General features: G+C 53.2%; 1 protein-coding gene across 1 annotated transcript in view; it reads left to right on the top strand.

Moving 5' to 3' along the window:
- Positions 1-8167: 8167 nt before the first annotated feature.
- PPP1R9B (protein phosphatase 1 regulatory subunit 9B) overlaps positions 8168-18155 on the top strand; it is a 17177-nt gene continuing 7189 nt past the window's right edge. The window contains exons 1-4 of the mRNA XM_012803018.2: positions 8168-9827; positions 13729-13861; positions 15232-15352; positions 17891-17995. Coding sequence (XP_012658472.1) covers positions 8454-9827; positions 13729-13861; positions 15232-15352; positions 17891-17995 — 1733 coding nt within the window. The 5' untranslated portion in view covers positions 8168-8453. The remainder of the gene's footprint in view (positions 9828-13728; positions 13862-15231; positions 15353-17890; positions 17996-18155) is intronic.

Here is an 18155-nt window from a genome sequence, read left to right as displayed (position 1 = left end):
AAAAAAAATTCCTCTGCTAAGAAAATGACATTATAAACAAAGCTACAAGACAAGCAACAGTTTGGGTGTCAATGTTGGCAGCACATACCACAGCTAAAGGGCTCATATTCAGAAGATATAAAGACCTTCTAGAGATTCATAAGGAAAGAACAGGCCTTTCTAGTGCCACTCCAAATATCATCCTTTCTCTTCTTCTACCACAGTAGAACCCCTCTCTGATTCAAGGGTTTGTGCTTTAGGGGAAGCTAGGCCTTCCCTAGTGCCATCAAGTGAACTGTTATTGGTCTAAATATAGTGTGAAGATTTTGCTCCCCTAGTGAAGACTGGTTAGGCATGGACATGTATGCAACTCTGGTCACCAAAATGGGAAAAGAGATCTCCTGTGAGGCCCATGGGAAAGACATTCTAATTATAAAGCTTCCAATCACTTCCACACTTTCATACAAATAAGACACAACAGCCTAGAATGAAGGAAGGAAGAGGAGCGTGAGGGGAGGCGAAGCGAGGGGAGAGGCCAGGTGGAGGGAGAATAATTGGTGGGACCTCACCTATTGTGCATAATGCAAGGGTACATGTCAAATCTATTAAGAGTAGAGTATAGGCTGGGCTCCTGTAGTACAGTGGTTACAGCGCCAGCCACATACACCAAGGGTGGCGGGTTCGAACCCAGCCCGGGCCTGCTAAACAACAATGGCAACTGCAACAAAAAATAGCTGGGCGTTGTGGTGAGCACCTGTAGTCCCAGTTACTTGGAAGGCTGAGGCAAGAGACTCACTTAAGCCCAAGAGCTTGAAGTTGCTGTGAGCTGTGACGCCACAGCACTCTACCAAGGGTGACCTAGTGAGACTCTGTCTCAACAACAAAAAAAAAAGAGTATAAATGTTTTGACACAATTAAGTAAGTGAAGTGAAGGCTTCTGTTAATCAGTTTGATGTAAACATTCCAGGTTGTATATAAAATCAGCACATTGTACCCCATAAATGCATTAATGCACACAGTTCTGATTTAATTTAAAAAAAGAAAACATCCACTTTCTTCTGCTTTGGACATTGTTGTCTACATGAAACACCTGGAGATGAGGCAACCATCTTGGCACCAAGAAGAGGCCAGTCTAAGACAAACCAATATAACGAGGAGGGTCTTACAGAAGGACAAAAAGAACCTGGTCCTTGATGTTACAGGTGAGCTTCCGAATGAACCAACCCCAGGACTTCTTCTTGTGTGAGATAATAAAATTTCCTTTTTGCTTAGACCACTTCTAGTTGGTCTTTCTACTGTAACTTGCACCCAAAGCTACCATTGGATAGCAAAGGATATAGACATAAGAGGTTCTCCTAGAGGAAACCCAGCCAGCCAATGAGCATAAGATGTTCAATCTCACAGGCAGGGAATGCAGCTTCAATGAGATACCACTCCACACCCAGCAGATTGGCAAAAATAAGTCTAACAAGAGCAAATGTTGGCAAGGATGTGGTCACACAGGACATCTGGTTAAATGATGATGGTGAGAAGATAAAGCGGTTCAGCTGCGTAAAGAGCAGTTTGGCAGAACCAGTTAAGGTGAAAGTGTTCCTGTCCTATAATCCCAGCTTTCTGCTTCTAAGTGTACACTCTGAAGATGGGTTCTGAGGAAAGTCCAAGGGTGTTGATTGCAGTCCTGATAATAATGATACATAGAAACAACCTAGATGCCCATTAGTAGAGGAACTGATAAATAAATTGCGGCTTGGTCCCATGATAAATAATAAACAGAAGTCCAAATGAGCACACCAAATGAACTGATGTGGCTCCATTGTGGAAAGAATTGGGAGTGGGAAAAGGCACAGAATGGTACAAATAGTATAATGGCTCTTAGGCAAATTAAAAAAATACAGAACTCCATAAAATAACACTACTATATGCCTCTTTTTAAATACTTAAATGTGTAGGGAAAATATGATATTACGGACTACATGTAAATAGGAAGGAAATTTTGACACATGCTACAACATGCATCAACCTGGAAGACATTATGCTAAGTGAAATAAGCCAGACCCAAAGGACAAGTAACGTATGCACCTATCGTGGTCAAGTTTACAGAGACAGGCAGTAGCTTGGTGGCTGTCAGGGCCATCGGGGTTAGGGAATGGGGAAGAATTATTTTATGGGTATGAAGTTTCAGCTCTGGAAGATGGAAGAATGTTCTGAGCACAGATGGTGTGATGGTTGCACGACAAGATAATACCAATGCCTTGTACAGCTAAATGGTTAAAATGCTGGATTTTTTATGTGTAATTTGCTATCACTAAAAATATAATGAAAAATTATGGGCTAGAAAGGATGTATTTCAAATTTGTGAGTGTGGGGATGATAGAAAATAGGATGGGGGGGTAAAAAGGAAAGGTTTTACACAAGCTTGAATATTCTCTTTCTTTTATATGAAAAAACCCAAAGCAAAAATGACACATTGCTAGCACTAATAAATTCTGTTTGTTACAGGATTCTCTGAACCTTTCTTATTTATTTATTGATTTTGAGACCGAGTCCCACTATATTGCCCTTGGTAAAGTGCTGTGGCATCTCAGCTCACAGCAACCTCCAACTTCTGGGCTTAGGCGATTCTCTTGCCTCAGCCTCCCGAGTAGCTGGGACTAGAGGCGCCCACCACAACGCGCGGCTATTTTTTGTTGCAGTTTTGCCTGGGGCCAGGTTCGAACCCGCAACCCTCATTATATAGGGCCGGCGCCCTACCCACTGAGCCATAGGCACCGCCCTGAACATTTCTTACTTTTAAAGATAGGCCAAGTGCAGTGGTTCACCCCTGTAATCCTAGCATGTTGGGAGGTTGAGGTGAGAGATGACTTGAGCCCAGGAGTTTGAGGTTGCAATGCAATGAACTATGATGAGCCCTCACTACAGCCTGCCTGACAGAGTGAGACCTAGTCTGAAAAAAAAAAAAAAAAAAAAAAAGGAGGGGGCGGCCAGTACTAACTTCAGAGAAAATGTTTCCATGAAGTGGCTGGGTCCCCATCCAATTTTTCAAAAAAAAAAAAAAAAAAAAGGAGGGCGGTGCCTATGGCTCAAAAGAGTAGGGCACCGGCCCCATATACTGGAGCTGGTGGGTTCAAATCCAGCCCCCGGCCTTAAAAAAAAAAAAAAGGAAATGCAAAAAGAAACTTTGAAAAAGTAAAATAATAAAGCTGAATAATAAAAATAGTAGTTCGAAGTCAAACTGCCCTGAAGAGGCAGGGTTTTCACCCTTCCCTCCAAGGTCACCTGAGTTCAAGGAGTTGAGTGTGGGAGACCTGAGAGCTGGTGTTACGGAGACTGTATCTGTACCAGGCTCCGCGCAAGCCTGGCAGAGCCTATCAGGACCAGTAGGGATGGGGCAGAGTTGTTTTTGCCCTGACCCAGGTGAAGCACAAGCTGACAGAAAAAGGCAATTCTGAGAACTGTTAGCCTTCTCAGGCACCCACTGCACAGGATTCAGAGAACAGATGAAAAATAGGAACCATCAAAACACAGAAATGTGTATTATTAGCAGTGGGAGCAGGCAGTAGAAAGAATTCTTTGAATCTGCTGATGACAAAATGTATTGCCTAATTCTTCTGATTATTTTTTTTTCTTTGACCTCCCTGCATATCTCTGGAGCTCCCACGGCTATGGCTGTCTGCATTGCAAATTATAATACATATTTACAGGCCCTTCAAGCCCAGCTAAATATAGGCTTTCTTTTAAAGCAACTGATGATTTGGAGAAATCTTTCCTCTGTCCCACCCCTTCCCCTGCCTCCCCTCACACACCCTGACTCCTCCCACTCAGCTCCCCTCCTTCCTCAGTCTCCAATATGTATCTGAACTTTCCAAGTGCCACTAGAGTGAAATGTGGAGAATGATAGAAAAAAGGGGGGGGCAGAGCCAGGGAACAGGCAGCAAGATGGTCTCCTATCTATGGGAATGGGAGGACCCCTGGGAATCCCTCTTCCTACAGGGCTAATGGGGGACTTGCACCACCAACAGGCGGGAATGAAGACCCTTTTCAGGGTAGAGAAGGGAGGCCACCTTCATCCCAAGAATGATCCCCAAAGCTTGGGAGGAACTGAAGGCAGGGGTGCTTATATTTCAGAATTTCATATAGTGGACCTTAAAAGGAAACAAGAGACCCAAAGTCCCATGCAGACTCATATAGAGATGCAAACACTGTCATTCATTCTTCACCACACCTGCCCACGCATGAGCACGCATGCTCACACACCCATCCATGCTCGGGTACTCATGCAGTCAGTGAGCGCCTATACTCTGAGGGTCTTCATGCATATACAGTTCATTGAATCCTCACAGCAATCCTATGACATTGGTAGATGATCGCCATCTCACAGGTGAAGGAATGTGTTCAAGTCCCTTAACTGGGAAGCAGTAGGTTGAAAATTCTAACAAAGAGGCTCTATCTTCAAAGCCCATGCTCTGCTGTGCTCCACAGAGTGAGGAACACCTGAGGTCACCCGTGCACAGGAGATGGACATTCAAATTGAGCTTCTTGAGGAAATTAAGGCTCATGGAGGGGAAATGACTACCCCAAGGTCATCCAGCAAACAAGTAGAGCTAAGACTCAATTCAGGCCTCATGAACCCTAGCCTGTGTTCTTTCCTCTAAAACTGGGGATGCCTCTTTTCAGCCTTCCTCCTTCCTTCTGTGAAGGGATCAGCCACAAGCTGCGAAAAGCCCCTTCTAACACTGACATCCTGGATGTGAGTTGGACACACACTGGTGTACCTTTCCTGCAGCCTAGAACAAGACCCACCAGTCCCTGGCAGAGGACAATGGATGAAAGGGAGTGACTGGGGCCAGACCACGGGCTTACCACAGAAGGGCCAGAGGACAGGGTCTGGGCCAGCCTTTGCTTACAGGATCCTGGCCAAGGAAAAACCACTTTTAGAGGCTGAGTCTCAAAGCCCCAGGGATGGAAAGAGACACCAAGGCTGGCAGCCAGCCCGGGCTTGAGCCCAGGGTGCTGAGGGCTCCAGACTTATCTCACATCGGGCCTCTCCACGCCTCTGTCACCTCTCTGCAGTTACACCTAGTGTTTAAAACCAGCAAACTTGGAGGAAGGGCCTCATCAGATGGGGATATGTGGGAACATAGGAAGGGGGTTTATCAGGAGGACAGCTGGGACAGATTATCCTCTGCCTTTGCAGCTTGTGTCTTCTGTGTTTCAGCCACTCTCACATCTCCCAGGGCCTCAGTGTATCCTCTCGTACAGAAATGATAAGTCTTGTCTAAGGATATATACTAGTAAGTGGTAGAGCCAGGATTTGAACTCTGACAGCCTAGTTCCATGGTCAATCTTGGGAACCACTCCACTCTCTCTATCAGGGCAAAGTTAAACAAGAAACTTCCATCCAAAGACTCTCAGGCAACTTGGCAATCAAGGTTTTTTCCATAAGGACAGCAGAAAGAGAAAGGGTGGTTAAATTATCCTGGGGTGCTGAACCAGAGGAAACAGGTGAAAATTACATACTGTGGAATGAAAATTAGCTTTAAAGCAGTTCAGTTTGGATAGTAGACTCCCTCCTATCAGGTGGGGTTTCTGCTCCAGGAGGCAGAGAGGAGATGGAGGAAATGACACCTCATTCTCCACCCATCTCACAGGCCAGCCAGCTTGGTGCCTGACACCAGGGGAAAAGGGATGGTAAAGCACTTATCGCTCCATAAAAGCTTCTTCAGGAATTCTGGCTGGGGATGTTGTGCTAACCAGGAGTCCATAAAATAATAATCCCACTCATTAGCCTCAGTCACCCAAGTTCTGGGCTGGCTCCACCCTCTTGCGTACCAAAGCCGGTAAAGGGTTTCCAAATCTCTGGATTTGAGATTTATAAATCTCTAGACCAGGGACACTAGTGAGGATCCCGATAATTCTAGTTTATTCCAAGCTGCAGCTGGAGATGTCAGGGTTCATAGGGTCTTTGGCCTGACAGCTTGTCCCTCCTCCCACCCTCAGAAACTGGGGGCTTCCCCACCTGGCCAGAAGCGTAGGCACAGACCCCTTGGCTGGGACCAGTTAAGATGACTCACCCAAAGGGTGTGGGAGATTCTGGGCAGAACACCCAGGGGCCTGCGCCCTCCTCCAATCCACACAAGAGCTTCTGAGGACACTCTGCCCAACCTCCCAACCCCCAACCGGGTGAGACTTATGTCCCCTCTCAATTTCCATGGTGGTGCTGGAGAGCTTGTGGGGAGGATTTCAAGCACCAACCTTGAACTTGGAAACCCAAGTCCCAAAGTTTATTCCTGAACGGGGTGTTCTAAGAAGGATTAGGAAGAAGAGGACCTTTTTCACTCTGCTCCTCAGAGTGCAAAATTGGGAGGTGGAACTTTCTTGGGTAGCTGGGCAAAGAAGATGCAGGTAGCATAGGAAAGCCTGAGGTCTGGGTTCATTTCCGGCTCCAGCTCAGAACCCAGATCTTCCCTCCCCCTTAGCACCAGCCTCAGGATCCAGTCCCATGGTTCCTGGCCCCTCCCCATCCCAATATTCAGGGTTCCCAGGAGACATCCCCACACCCCATCCCCCACGCTGTACAGAGCGCTTTTGCATGGAGTTAATATCCACAAACCCTACACACACTCATGCAGTGAAGGGATAGGAAGACTCCCTTCCTCAGCCCTTGCCGGTCAAGTAGGAAAGAGTGGGAGATTAGGAAAAGGAGGAAGAGGATGAAGGGAAAGAGGGCGGGGGAGGAGGCCACAGAAAGGCCTGAGATGCAGGAAGCAGCTGGGAGTGGGGGGAGGCTTTGTGCCTGAGTTGTTCTCTGGGTCCTAGGGTCCACTGTGTTCATCAGTTCCTGGGATCTGAGGACTGCAGCAGTGCTTTTGGACCTGTCCAGAGGAGGGACCTTTACACCCAGGGCCCAGGCAGCCCCAGGCACCTTGTTGTATTTGTAGGGTGTGGAGGAGGCATCCATACAGCTTCCTGGGTTGCCAGGACAGGGATATGTAGGTCACTACTGTCACCCTCTCCCCCCTACCCACCACACACACTTGCACACAGTGGCCAGGATCCTTTAAATCAGAGACCTAAGTTAGAGCTCACACTGGGGGAAATTTCGCCCCCAGGCCTCCAGAATTCCTCCTCCTAAACCCCTTCTTCCTGTTTGAGAGGTAGGAGTGCCCTGTTAGGGACTTGAAGACGAGGATTCTACCCTCTCTCTTCCTGCCTGGGGTGCAGAGCAGACAAGGCACAGGGCACCCTCTTCAGATTTCCAAAGGGCAAAGTGCAGCTTTAGAGATCCCCTGACACTTGGGTGATGGAGGTCACCTCCTTTCTTCATCCTCCTCTTCTGCTACCACAAGGTCAGCAATGCTGGGCCAAGGTTCATACCCTCAAGGGTGCAAAAGGTTCCCCTTAGGAGTGGTCGAAATGCAGATTCCAGGGTTCCACCTGAGATTCTCCTTCCAAAGTTTGAGGGAAAGCCCAGAAATCTGTATTTTTATAAAGTGCTCAGTGATTTTGATGCTAATAGCCTTGCAGCCTTCTGAGAAGTTCTAAGGACTTTGAAGGAAATGATCCTCTGTCTCTACACAGAAGCCCCCTTCATATTTGAGGAGGAGAGGGGCTACATTGATACCACCTTGGCTGGATTGCCTCCTCCCAGTATTTAGTGGGGGTGCAGTTCTATGGGTTGTGATAAGCCGCAGGCAAGGGTCGGGATGGAAGGGATGGAGAGAAACGGGTAAGGTCCGGGGGCAGCGGAAGGCTGTCTGCTAGGGATGGGCAGGGGAGGGGATATGTTCTGGCAGAGGGGAAGAGGAGGGCTCTCAGGCTCCGGCCCCGGAAATCCGATCTCTTTAGGACCCAGAGGTGCCAGTCCCCCAGCGGGGGCGGCGAGAGGGGCAGCCGCTCGGTCTCCGGCAGCCGCCGGTCGGGCAGAGCCAGAGAAAGACCGAGGCTCGGGGCGCGGGGGGGAGGGAGGGAGGGAGGGAGGCGCGGCGGCGGAGCGGCTCCGGCCGGCCGAGCAGCCATGGGCTCAGCGGTGCCGGGCCCCCCGAGAGCCGAGGCCTCCGGCCGGAGTGGGGGGCGCCCAGGCTGCCAGCCCCACTGACACCGCCTCGGACGATGTGAGCCGGCTTCGCCGCCGCTGCTTCGCGGGCAGGGAGCGCGTTCCCACCGCCTCTGGCCGCCGCTTTTCTAATTTGGGTAGGGGCGACCGTACCAGGCCGCTCAGGCTTTGAAGGGGGACTGGCTGTCTTTGGCAGCTTGATTGGGGGAGGCGACCCACACAGGGCGCTTGGAGATTGTTTCCCCCATTTTTTTTAAAAGCGAGATTAACTGTTTGGGGCAAGCTGGTTTGGGGGAAGCCTTAAAAAGGCCTTTCGGGGGTTATTTTTTCTGGGGGAGGGGACGGTGGTCCCGACTTGGCCACCCGCCTATTGGAGGGGGGAAACGGGGAGCGGGGGGATGCGAACCCGGCTCCCCCCATCATGATGAAGACGGAGCCGCGGGGGCCCGGGGGTCCCCTCCGGAGCGCCTCCCCGCACCGCAGCGCCTACGAGGCGGGCATCCAGGCGCTGAAGCAGCCTGACGCGCCCGGGCCCGACGAGGCACCCAAGGGGGCCCACCACAAGAAATATGGCTCCAACGTCCACCGCATCAAAAGTATGTTCCTGCAGATGGGCACGACGGCGGGGCCGCCGGGCGAGGCGGGTGGCGGCGCGGGCCTGGCTGAGGCCCCGCGGGCATCGGAGCGCGGCGTGCGCCTGTCGCTGCCGCGGGCCAGCAGCCTGAACGAGAACGTGGACCACAGCGCTCTGCTCAAGCTGGGCACCAGCGTGTCGGAGCGCGTGAGCCGCTTCGATTCCAAGCCCGCGCCCTCCGCGCAACCCGCGCCACAGCCGCACCCGCCGTCCCGGCTGCAGGAGACGCGGAAGCTGTTCGAACGAAGCGTCCCTGCGGCTGCAGGCGGCGACAAGGAGGCCGCGGCGCGGCGGCTGCTGAGGCAGGAGCGCGCCGGCCTGCAGGACCGGAAGCTGGATGTCGTGGTGCGCTTCAACGGCAGCACCGAGGCTCTGGACAAGCTGGACGCCGACGCTGTGTCTCCGACCGTCAGCCAGCTCAGCGCAGTCTTTGAAAAGGCCGACTCGAGGACCGGCCTTCACCGCGGGCCGGGACTCCCCAGGGCCGCGGGCGCAGGGGCTCCCCCGTTCAACTCGAAGCTGGTCAGTAAGCGGTCTCGGGTGTTTCAGCCGCCTCCACCGCCGCCCGCCCCGTCGGGGGATGCCCCAGCCGAGAAGGAGCGCGGCCCCGGAGGGCAGCAGCCCCCGCAGCACCGAGTGGCCCCCGTCCGACCTCCCCCCAAGCCCCGGGAGGTGCGGAAGATTAAGCCTGTGGAGGTGGAGGAAAGCGGGGAGTCAGAGGCCGAGTCGGCTCCGGGAGAAGTGATCCAGGCCGAGGTGACCGTCCACGCGGCCCTGGAGAATGGCAGCACCTTGGCAACCACAGCCAGTCCCGCGCCCGAGGAACAGAAGGCCCAAGCGGCCCCAGAGGAGGAGGCGGCTACGGTGGTGGCACCAGAGAGGGGGGTGGGCAATGGCAGGGCCCCGGACGTGGCCCCTGAGGAGGCAGATGAGTCCAAGAAAGAGGACTTCTCAGAGGCGGACTTGGTGGACGTGAGCGCCTACAGTGGGCTCGGGGAGGACTCTGGGGGCAGTGCCCTGGAAGAGGACGATGAAGAAGACGAGGAGGATGGGGAGCCCCCCTATGAGCCCGAGTCGGGGTGCGTGGAGATTCCCGGGCTCTCGGAGGAAGAGGACCCGGCTCCGAGCCGGAAGATCCATTTCAGCACAGCACCGATCCAAGTAAGTGAGCCCCCTCTCCCCGCCCCCGCGCCGCCCCTGCCACGTGCGCGCGGCCGCCCCCAGCTAGCCAGCTACCCGGGTTTGGCAGTCTGAGTCAGCCCCTGCCACCCAGCCCCCTTCCCAGAAGTTCCCATCCTGAGGGGGGCGTAAGGGAGTTACAGCTGTTTGTTAGAGGGGGACGATTTTCAGGTCTGAGAAGGGGATGGCCTGCCCCAACCTGCCTTAGGTTCTTCCGCCTGCTGCCCCGCCCGCCCGACCCTTCCTGCCCCACGTGGGTCTGGGACACCTGCTTTCCCTTCCTTTCCAGACATTCCTTCCTTCAGATGTTGCCAGAAACTGGAGTTTGGGTGATGTGAAGGGGAGTGTGTGCCCTCGGGACAGATTTCCTCACGTTGGCCCTACTCCACTGGGCAGGGGGTCAGGGATGCGGTAAGGGAGGGAGGAGCCGGGAACTTCGCAACACGAAAGTGCCCGAGGACTGCAGCTCTTCTCTTGTTTGTACCCCTGCCCCAACTTTGCAGAAGTGAAAGAGGGAAGCAGGACATGAGGGTGAGCCGCTTTGGGGCCATGTGACTGGAGCTGGGGCCCTGTTCCCCTGGGGGTCTGTGCGAGCCAGCTACCTGGTCCTGACTTGCACCAGGAGGGGGCACCGTGAGCCCTTGAGGGGAGAACGCCTTCTGTAGGCAGAAGGAGGTGGGGCTGGGAAACCCCAGGATGCCTGGCAGTAGCGGGCATGCCTTTGCTCTTGGCTGCTCACTAGGACAGACGCCGATGGCTTGGCAGGTGCCCAGTGCTCTTGCCACATTTTCCTGAAAAAGTAATGGGAGCTGGTCCTTTGAGGGGGGTCTCCTTTTACTCCCATCCCCACCACCACTATTGGTGATTGGTTTGTGGGCTGTGCCAGTGCTTTCAGATCTTCAGAACAGTGCAGTTGGGGAGAGGACATACCCTGGGGGAAAATTAAGACCTTCTCCTGCTACTTCTCACCACCCTCCAGTCTTGGCTTTGGTGGTTTAAGCTTTGATGGTTTTTTCTCACTGCTCCAGGCTGAGCTGTACCCAGCCCCAGGGCCACCCCATGTAAGTGCCAGGTCCCTGCCTGGCCTTTACTCTCCCCCGGCCAAACCCCCAACTGTTTGCTTGTCGTCTCCATAACTACTCCTGGACACTGAAACTGCCCAAGTTTCCTCTCACCCGACCCAGAGTGTCAACCTCTGCCCCCTCCCACCCCAGCAAGAGGCCAAAAAGTTAAAAGAGAGTGGCTGCTACTCCTCTCACAGGCCAGCCCCTTCCTCCTGGCTGGGACCTTAGGAGTCCTTTCCCATCTCCTCTCTCCTTCTGAAGACAGTGGAGGACTGGAGGGAACAGAGGAGTATGGAGGGATGAAGGGACAGAGGGAGGGGAGGATTATGGTGTTTCTTGGAATTCTGAGGGAGTCTGGACCTCCCACCCCCACCAATTCTCTGAGCACTCAGATGTCCTCAGAGATGGGAGTTTGGTCTGGGCCTCTGACTGTCTATATTTGACACCTTACCCTGATTTTTTGGTAAAAAATAGCACATGATTTGGAGCAGTGCTTCCCGACTCCCTGGAGACTCTCAAGCTCTTCCGCCCAGTGTGAGAGTGGGGTGTGTGGTATGGCCTCAGTGTGTCTGACTTTGGGCCTTGCTGGGGATTTCCTCCTCTCTACCTGTGCCCAAGGCCCCAGTTTTTTTCCTCCTCACCCTCTACCCCTACACTGATGCTTAGTCTAGGGCCCCATGCCCATTGACAACCTAAATGCCACCCTACAGAGGTGGAGGTTTCTGCTGAGGGCAGAGGACCCAGTTCCAGATTATCACCTGGGACTGGGCCCAAGGCTTTATGATAGGCTGAACATATTGTGGGGCTCAGTCTGAGGAGGGGTAGGGGTGGCCCTGGGCACCTGACACCTGGGATTTCTATAGGGGCAGAACTTGAAAGAATAGGAATTGATAGGCTAAGAACAGGGGAGGGTAAACCCCAGGATAGGCTGTGAACGTGTGTTTTGGAGGTCACCATGTGTGTGGAGGTGGGAAGGGTTTCTCTGTGTATCTTGGTTAGAAGATTGGTTGACCTAGGAGACCACAAAGACCTAGGGAAGGACATCCCTGCCAGGATGAGGATACTTGTCCCCTGGAGCAGAGGGTGAGGGTCTGGGACTCAGATGCAAAAGTGGACCAAAGCTCATCTACTTAGTGCAGACTCTGGCCAACCCCTATCCCAGGGCCTGGGGCACTTGTGCAATGGAAACAGAGTCAGAGTCACTGGTGACCCACCACCAGAGCTCAGATGGGTATAGTCTCATTCTGCCCTGCCACTGTCTAACCTATGTGACCTTGAACAGCAGACCTGGTATTTGGGGCCGTGTGCAAATGGGCAGCCTGTTCCTCCAAAGGGTGCAATGGACAGATAGACTTTAAGGGCCTGAGGCGCAGGATTCCTCTGAAACTGTGATATTGAGGGCATTGCACTAAGTGACCATGCTATGCTTCTAGTCCCATGAGTTATCTTCCCCCTTCCACCATGGCAGAAAGCCTCTGTGATGAGGGGTGGGGATGACATACAGCAAGCCCAAACAAGGGCTGGGACATGAGTGCCACTGCCCACCAGGGTACCCATAGAGCCTACTCCTGGAGCAGAGCAACTCTTATCAGGAGCCTAAAGGAGACGGGCCCCCTTCGGCCCCTTAGGCCTTAGGCCCAGCCATTTGATAGAGCTGCTCCCTACCCCCGCTTGGCTCCAAGTGGTACCAACCTGTCCCTGCAGGCAGTGAAGCCAGAACACGTCATGGTACACCAAATGATGCTCATTAACCTCCCACTGAGGGCACCCCTGCTTGGGCCTAGAATTAGGCTCTCCCACAGAGCCCTTATTCCAGCTTCACTTTTCTCTGGGGATGGGGCTGGGAAGCCCCCTTTTAGCTGAGAGCCATAGGGAGAGAGAGATAGCAGGGGGATACAGGAGATCCCAAGTCAGAGCTGGCCTTGGATTCCCTGGTGGGTTCATTCTGGGCAGTACCACCTCCATTTCCTCAGTCTCCCTAGTCTCTTCAGGGCCCAGGTCCTAGGGCCTCTGCCTGGGCCTCCTAGCACACAGGGGACAGGTGGCATAACTCTGGCAGCTGTCATCTGAAAGGAGACAGGCCTAGGCATGCAGGGAAGGCCATAGGGCCTTCTTCCCTGCTCCTGCCACCTGAGGGGCACCTGAGGGCCTGCCTTTTCTGCGTGGGGTAGACGTGGTCCTTCCTGCTTCCCACCCTTGCCCCAACATTACCCGAAGGTGCAGGTCAGAGAGAGGTAATCCCTGCCTCTGCCCATCCTCCTCACTCCTGCTCCCCTCCCCCTCTGCTGTCTCACACCCGCTCCCCCCTCTCTCCCCATCTGGCATCCTCCAGCATCTTCTCCATCCTTTCTCCCCTCCTCCTATTCCCCTCTTCTGTTCAGCCTGTTCCTTCCTCTCTGTGTCTGTGTCTTTGTGTTCCCCCTTGTCTCTGGCTCCTGGAGTCCTCATCTCTCACTCTTTCTGATCTGGAGATCTGAGTCTCTAAGCCTGACAGTTTCTCTGGGATTGTCCATCCATTCCCCCAGCAGACCATGCTTATGCTGGCTGGAGCTGCAGAGAGAATGACAGTGAGGATGGGGCAAGGCTGGGTCCCTTTCTCTCTTGACCTGGGCTCTAGAACTAGAAGGGCCTTTGCTCAGAGCTGGGGTCATCACAGGGCTGGTGGCAGACTCATGTCAAGCCTGCCTGGGGGTGGAGCAGAGGCATGTTGTCAGGGAGCAGAGCATGGGCTGGGTGGCTCAGCCTGCCCCTCGGCCTCTCATGCCAGTTCTGCTGTTGCCCTCTTGCCGGCCTCTCTAACCAGCTGCCCCCCTCTGCAGGTATTCAGCACCTACTCCAATGAGGACTATGATCGTCGCAATGAGGATGTGGATCCCATGGCAGCCTCTGCTGAGTATGAGCTGGAGAAGCGGGTGGAGAGGTTGGAGCTGTTCCCTGTGGAGCTGGAGAAGGGTGAGAGGCCAGGCAGCCAGGCCGCTTGGGCACCACTGGCATTGACCCGGGTCTCTGGCGCCAGCTTCTGCCCTGTGCCCTCAGGGGTTCCCACAGACAGGTTGGGCCTCTATCTCTTAATTCAGGTCCTTGGTGACCTTCTCCTACCTTCTACCTTCCACTGCCAACACCCTCACCCACACAGGGACTCCAACCCTGGTGCCAAGCTGGTTATGCTGCTGTTATGGAACAACATTTGCTGTTCTGTTAACAGATCTCTGTTGGACCTTGTGTACTGGGTCCAAGGCTCCATGTTGGGGATGCAGTGATGGCCCAAGCAGGCTCCCTCAGTAGTGTGCGTCCTTGGGGAGATTGATGGAGAAGGGAAACAGGGTGGAACGGTAATCGCATCCTTTCCATAGGTGTATAATAGTTGCTGGGAGGGAATCAGGGGGCTGATATAAAAACATTTAGCAAGAGACCTACCCAGCCTGGGGTTGGGGGGTTTTCCAGATAAGTGGTACTTGATTTGAGCTCTGGAGAGAAGGAATTTAGAGGAGTATGCAGGAGAATGAAAGGCAGAGGTGTGGCTTCCTTTTTTACAGGGAGGTCAAGAAAGGCATACAGACAGGGCCTCCCAGACCATGGGCAGAACATGGTCTTGCTTCTGAGATGGATCAGGAGCCCTTGTGAGGCCCTGGAATGGTCTTCTAGTAAGATCATACCAGACTGTGATGTACGGAGTGGGTCACAAGTAGATGGTGAGAACTCACTGTGGTGTGAGCAAGATGATGGCAGAACAGGGAGTGGGTGGACTTGAAAGACCTTGAAGGAGGCGGGAGGGGGGAGGAGCAACAGGGCTTGGTGATTATTTGGCTCAGGCAGAGGCTGTGAGCAGTAGGGAGGAATCCAGGTGTCTCTCAGGCTTGGCAGCTGGCAGGTGGTGGTGCCATCCTCCACAAAGGAGTGGTGTTTGTGGTCATGATGTTGGGTGTCAAAGGCCCATGAGAGGCAGGCAGGGCAGCTGTGGAGAGGGGAGTGGGCCTTAGGGGAGAGAAAGCCAGGAGGTCTTGGGACCTGCAGCTGTGAGAATAGAGACTGCTTAGAACAGAGGGGACCAAAAGGGTTAAGGGCAGCCCCTTCAGGCCACACACCCTTCTAGGCATCCCCAATAGTCTCTCACTAACCAGGCCCCCTTGGAACACCCTGCTCCTGGTCAGTTATGTGGATGGGGCAGAGAGGGGGTAGACAGAACCACATCCCCTTCTAACCTGTGGGATATCCCCTAAGTGTGGGAGTTATGCCCTAGGATCCGGGATGGAGGGCCTCCCTTGTAGCCCTGCAATCCCTGTCTGGAGCACTCCCACCACCATCCCCCTTCTGCTCCACAGACTCCGAGGGCCTGGGCATCAGCATCATCGGCATGGGGGCTGGCGCAGACATGGGCCTGGAGAAACTGGGCATCTTTGTCAAGACTGTGACTGAGGGTGGTGCAGCCCATCGGGATGGCAGGTACCACTCCCACCCTTCCTACCTGCTGTCATCTGAGGGGTGGGCCCTGGAGTACTGGGGGCATGCACACTCTGTGTGGAATGCAGATGTTCCCCCAGGGGTCCTGTTGTACCCTGGGGAATACAACAGTGACCACATTAGACAGAAACCCCTGCCCTCAGGGCACTGCAATCTGGGGGAACACTAGTGAAGATGGGGGCTGTCAGTTGTGTGTCCTGGTTTGAAGTTTGTGCTGGGCCTTGGTAAGGAGGGCACAAGCATGGAGGCTGTGTCTAGAGCAGTGTATTTCGACCTTTTTTATTTCATGGCACACTTGAACCTATAGTTAAACTTCTGCAGCACACTTAAATTTTGTTGATCCAAAAACAAAAAAAGGAGTTTAAAAAAAAAAGAATATACTTACACTTTGAACTTCTTTCAAAAATAATTTAATTAATGCTATTTATTTATTTTGAAACAGAGTCTCACTTTGTTACCCTCTGTAGAGTGCCATGGCATTGTAGCTCATAGTAACCTCAAACTCTCTCTCTCTCTTTTTTTTTTGTTGCAATTTGTCTGGGGCCAGGTTTGAACCCATCACCCTCCGTATGTGGGACCGGTACCCTGACCACTGAGCACAGGCATTGCCCAACCTCAAACTCTTGAGCACAAGTGATCCTCTTTCCTCAGCCAACTCAGGAGGCTATAGGCATCTGCCATAACACCTGCCTATTTTTAGAGATAGGGGTCTTGATTTTGCTCAGGCTGGTCTTGAACTTCTGGGCTCAGGCAATCTACCCACTTCAGCCTCCCAGAGTGCTGGGATTATAGGTATGAGCCACTGAGCCTGGTTAATTAGTGATATTTAAAATTTTTCACAGCACACCTAAGATCCTCTCTTGGCACACCAGTGTGCTGCAGCACACCGGTTGAAAATCACTGGTCTAGAGTGTATTTGAGTGTTTTCTTTCATTTAATAAACATCGAGTCCCTGACTATCATTGAGCTTGTGTCAGGCCCTGAGGAGTCACTGGTGAGGGTCTGATTCCCTGGAAGTGTGCAGTACAGTCACAACTAGACAGACATTAAACAAAAGGACACACAGAAAATGGTGAAATAGAGGCAAAATACAGGGTGCCGCAAAAGGCCTAAGAGAGGAGAGCGTGACCTCTCTGGGTATTAGAGAAGCCTTCCTGGAGGCAGTGACACACTGGGGCTGAGAGCTGAAGGCTGTGCAGGCATTTGTTGCACTGAAGGGGTACAGGAGGTTCTGTGAGGAGAGGTGTGGCTGGAACGTGGAGTATGTGGGGCCAGGTGTTGAAAGGACCAAACAAACTGGGGCTCTGGAGATGGGCTGCTCTTTGTATGTGTGCAGTGTGCCTGCCTGTGTTGAGCAGTTTCTGTGGCTGGAGGTGGTGAGGTCTGTGCATGAGAAGGTTTTAGGAGGGCGTCTTGGGGCTTTGGGCCAGCCTGGTGACCCCTCTGTTCACTGTTCCACTGTGTGTATATTATAGGAGGCAGGAGGAGTGGTTGTGGGAAGGGCTGTTGGGCATCCTCCAGGGTGGTTGTAACAGATTGATACTGGAGGTCGCTTGTGGTGATACCTCCAAACCCAGATTCCCTCCATGACAGAGGTGAATAGGTTTCCTTGTGTGGGCTGGGTGACTTTGGGGTCTTATTGGTAGAGGTGGGGTTGCCCCATTTAGGGGCCTTCTGGCTCTTGTAGCCCAGGTGGCATGAAGGGAGCAGAAAACAAGAATGGTGACAATCTCTGCTCTTTCACTTACCCACTTCCCCTCCTGATTTGAATCTTCAGAGCCTTTCCCACCATGGCCTATTGGTTGTGTGTGGAGTGTGTGTGCATGTGTGAATGTGTCTATGAGCTTGTACCTATTTGGGAGTGTGGGGCGTGTTGGGGTGAGCTGCTTACAACAGGTTGTTTCCGTGTAGGAACCCTGAGAGACGGCTTGGAGTGCCAGGGGCATGAATGGAGAATGGGGGTGGCCAAGGCGCTCCCCACCCTTAGCATCTTCCTCTCTCTCAGCAGGTCAGGCTAGGCCACCCCCATCTCTTCTCTGTTGTGTGGAGAGCAAGGGCTTCAGGTGCCACACCTGGAGTGGGTTGGGAGGTATGCACCTGTATCACGTGTGTGCAAAGATGTGTGAACATGAGAGACTGCTACTTGGGTCTCAGGCATTTAGGAGGACATCTCTGAAGAAATGAGTACATAAGAGGTCAGCATGTCACTTGTGAGCTGTGGGGCCCCTTGCTGGGGTGCATGACAGGGATGAGCTGTCATGTGTGATGGTGAAGGGGATAGTTGTGTGATTATCACAGAAAGTGTGCCTGCCACCTCTCCTGGCCCTGGACGCCTGTGTCTGCTTTGCTTCCCTGGCTCACTGTCCACATAGGTGGGGCTGGTGGATGGATGTCCAGTCCTATGGCCTCATGACTGTTATGAAGGTAGGCAAAGTATCAGGTACCTGTGGAGACTGAGCCATCTCTATTCCAGCCCCACAGTTCCCCTTGTGACCCCCTTAACCAGTGTCACTCCCCTAGGATCCAGGTGAACGATCTCCTGGTAGAAGTGGATGGAACAAGTCTGGTGGGAGTAACCCAAAGCTTTGCAGCCTCTGTGCTCCGGAACACCAAGGGCCGAGTGCGGTGAGAGTCCAGAGGGGCGGGTGTGGGACCTGGGAGGCCTTCATGCAGATGCTCTTCTCACCTGCCACAGGCCCAGAGTCAGTTAAAGTTTTAGGTGGTCCAGCTCATGGAGATTCCACTGACTCCCTGCCTGAAGGAATTGCCAACCCTGCAGTCACTT

This window comes from Otolemur garnettii, unplaced genomic scaffold (genome assembly GCF_000181295.1).
Source record: "Otolemur garnettii isolate 467f Iridium unplaced genomic scaffold, OtoGar3 scaffold00018, whole genome shotgun sequence".
Lineage (NCBI taxonomy): Eukaryota > Metazoa > Chordata > Mammalia > Primates > Galagidae > Otolemur > Otolemur garnettii.
This window is presented reverse-complemented; position numbering and strand designations above follow the sequence as displayed.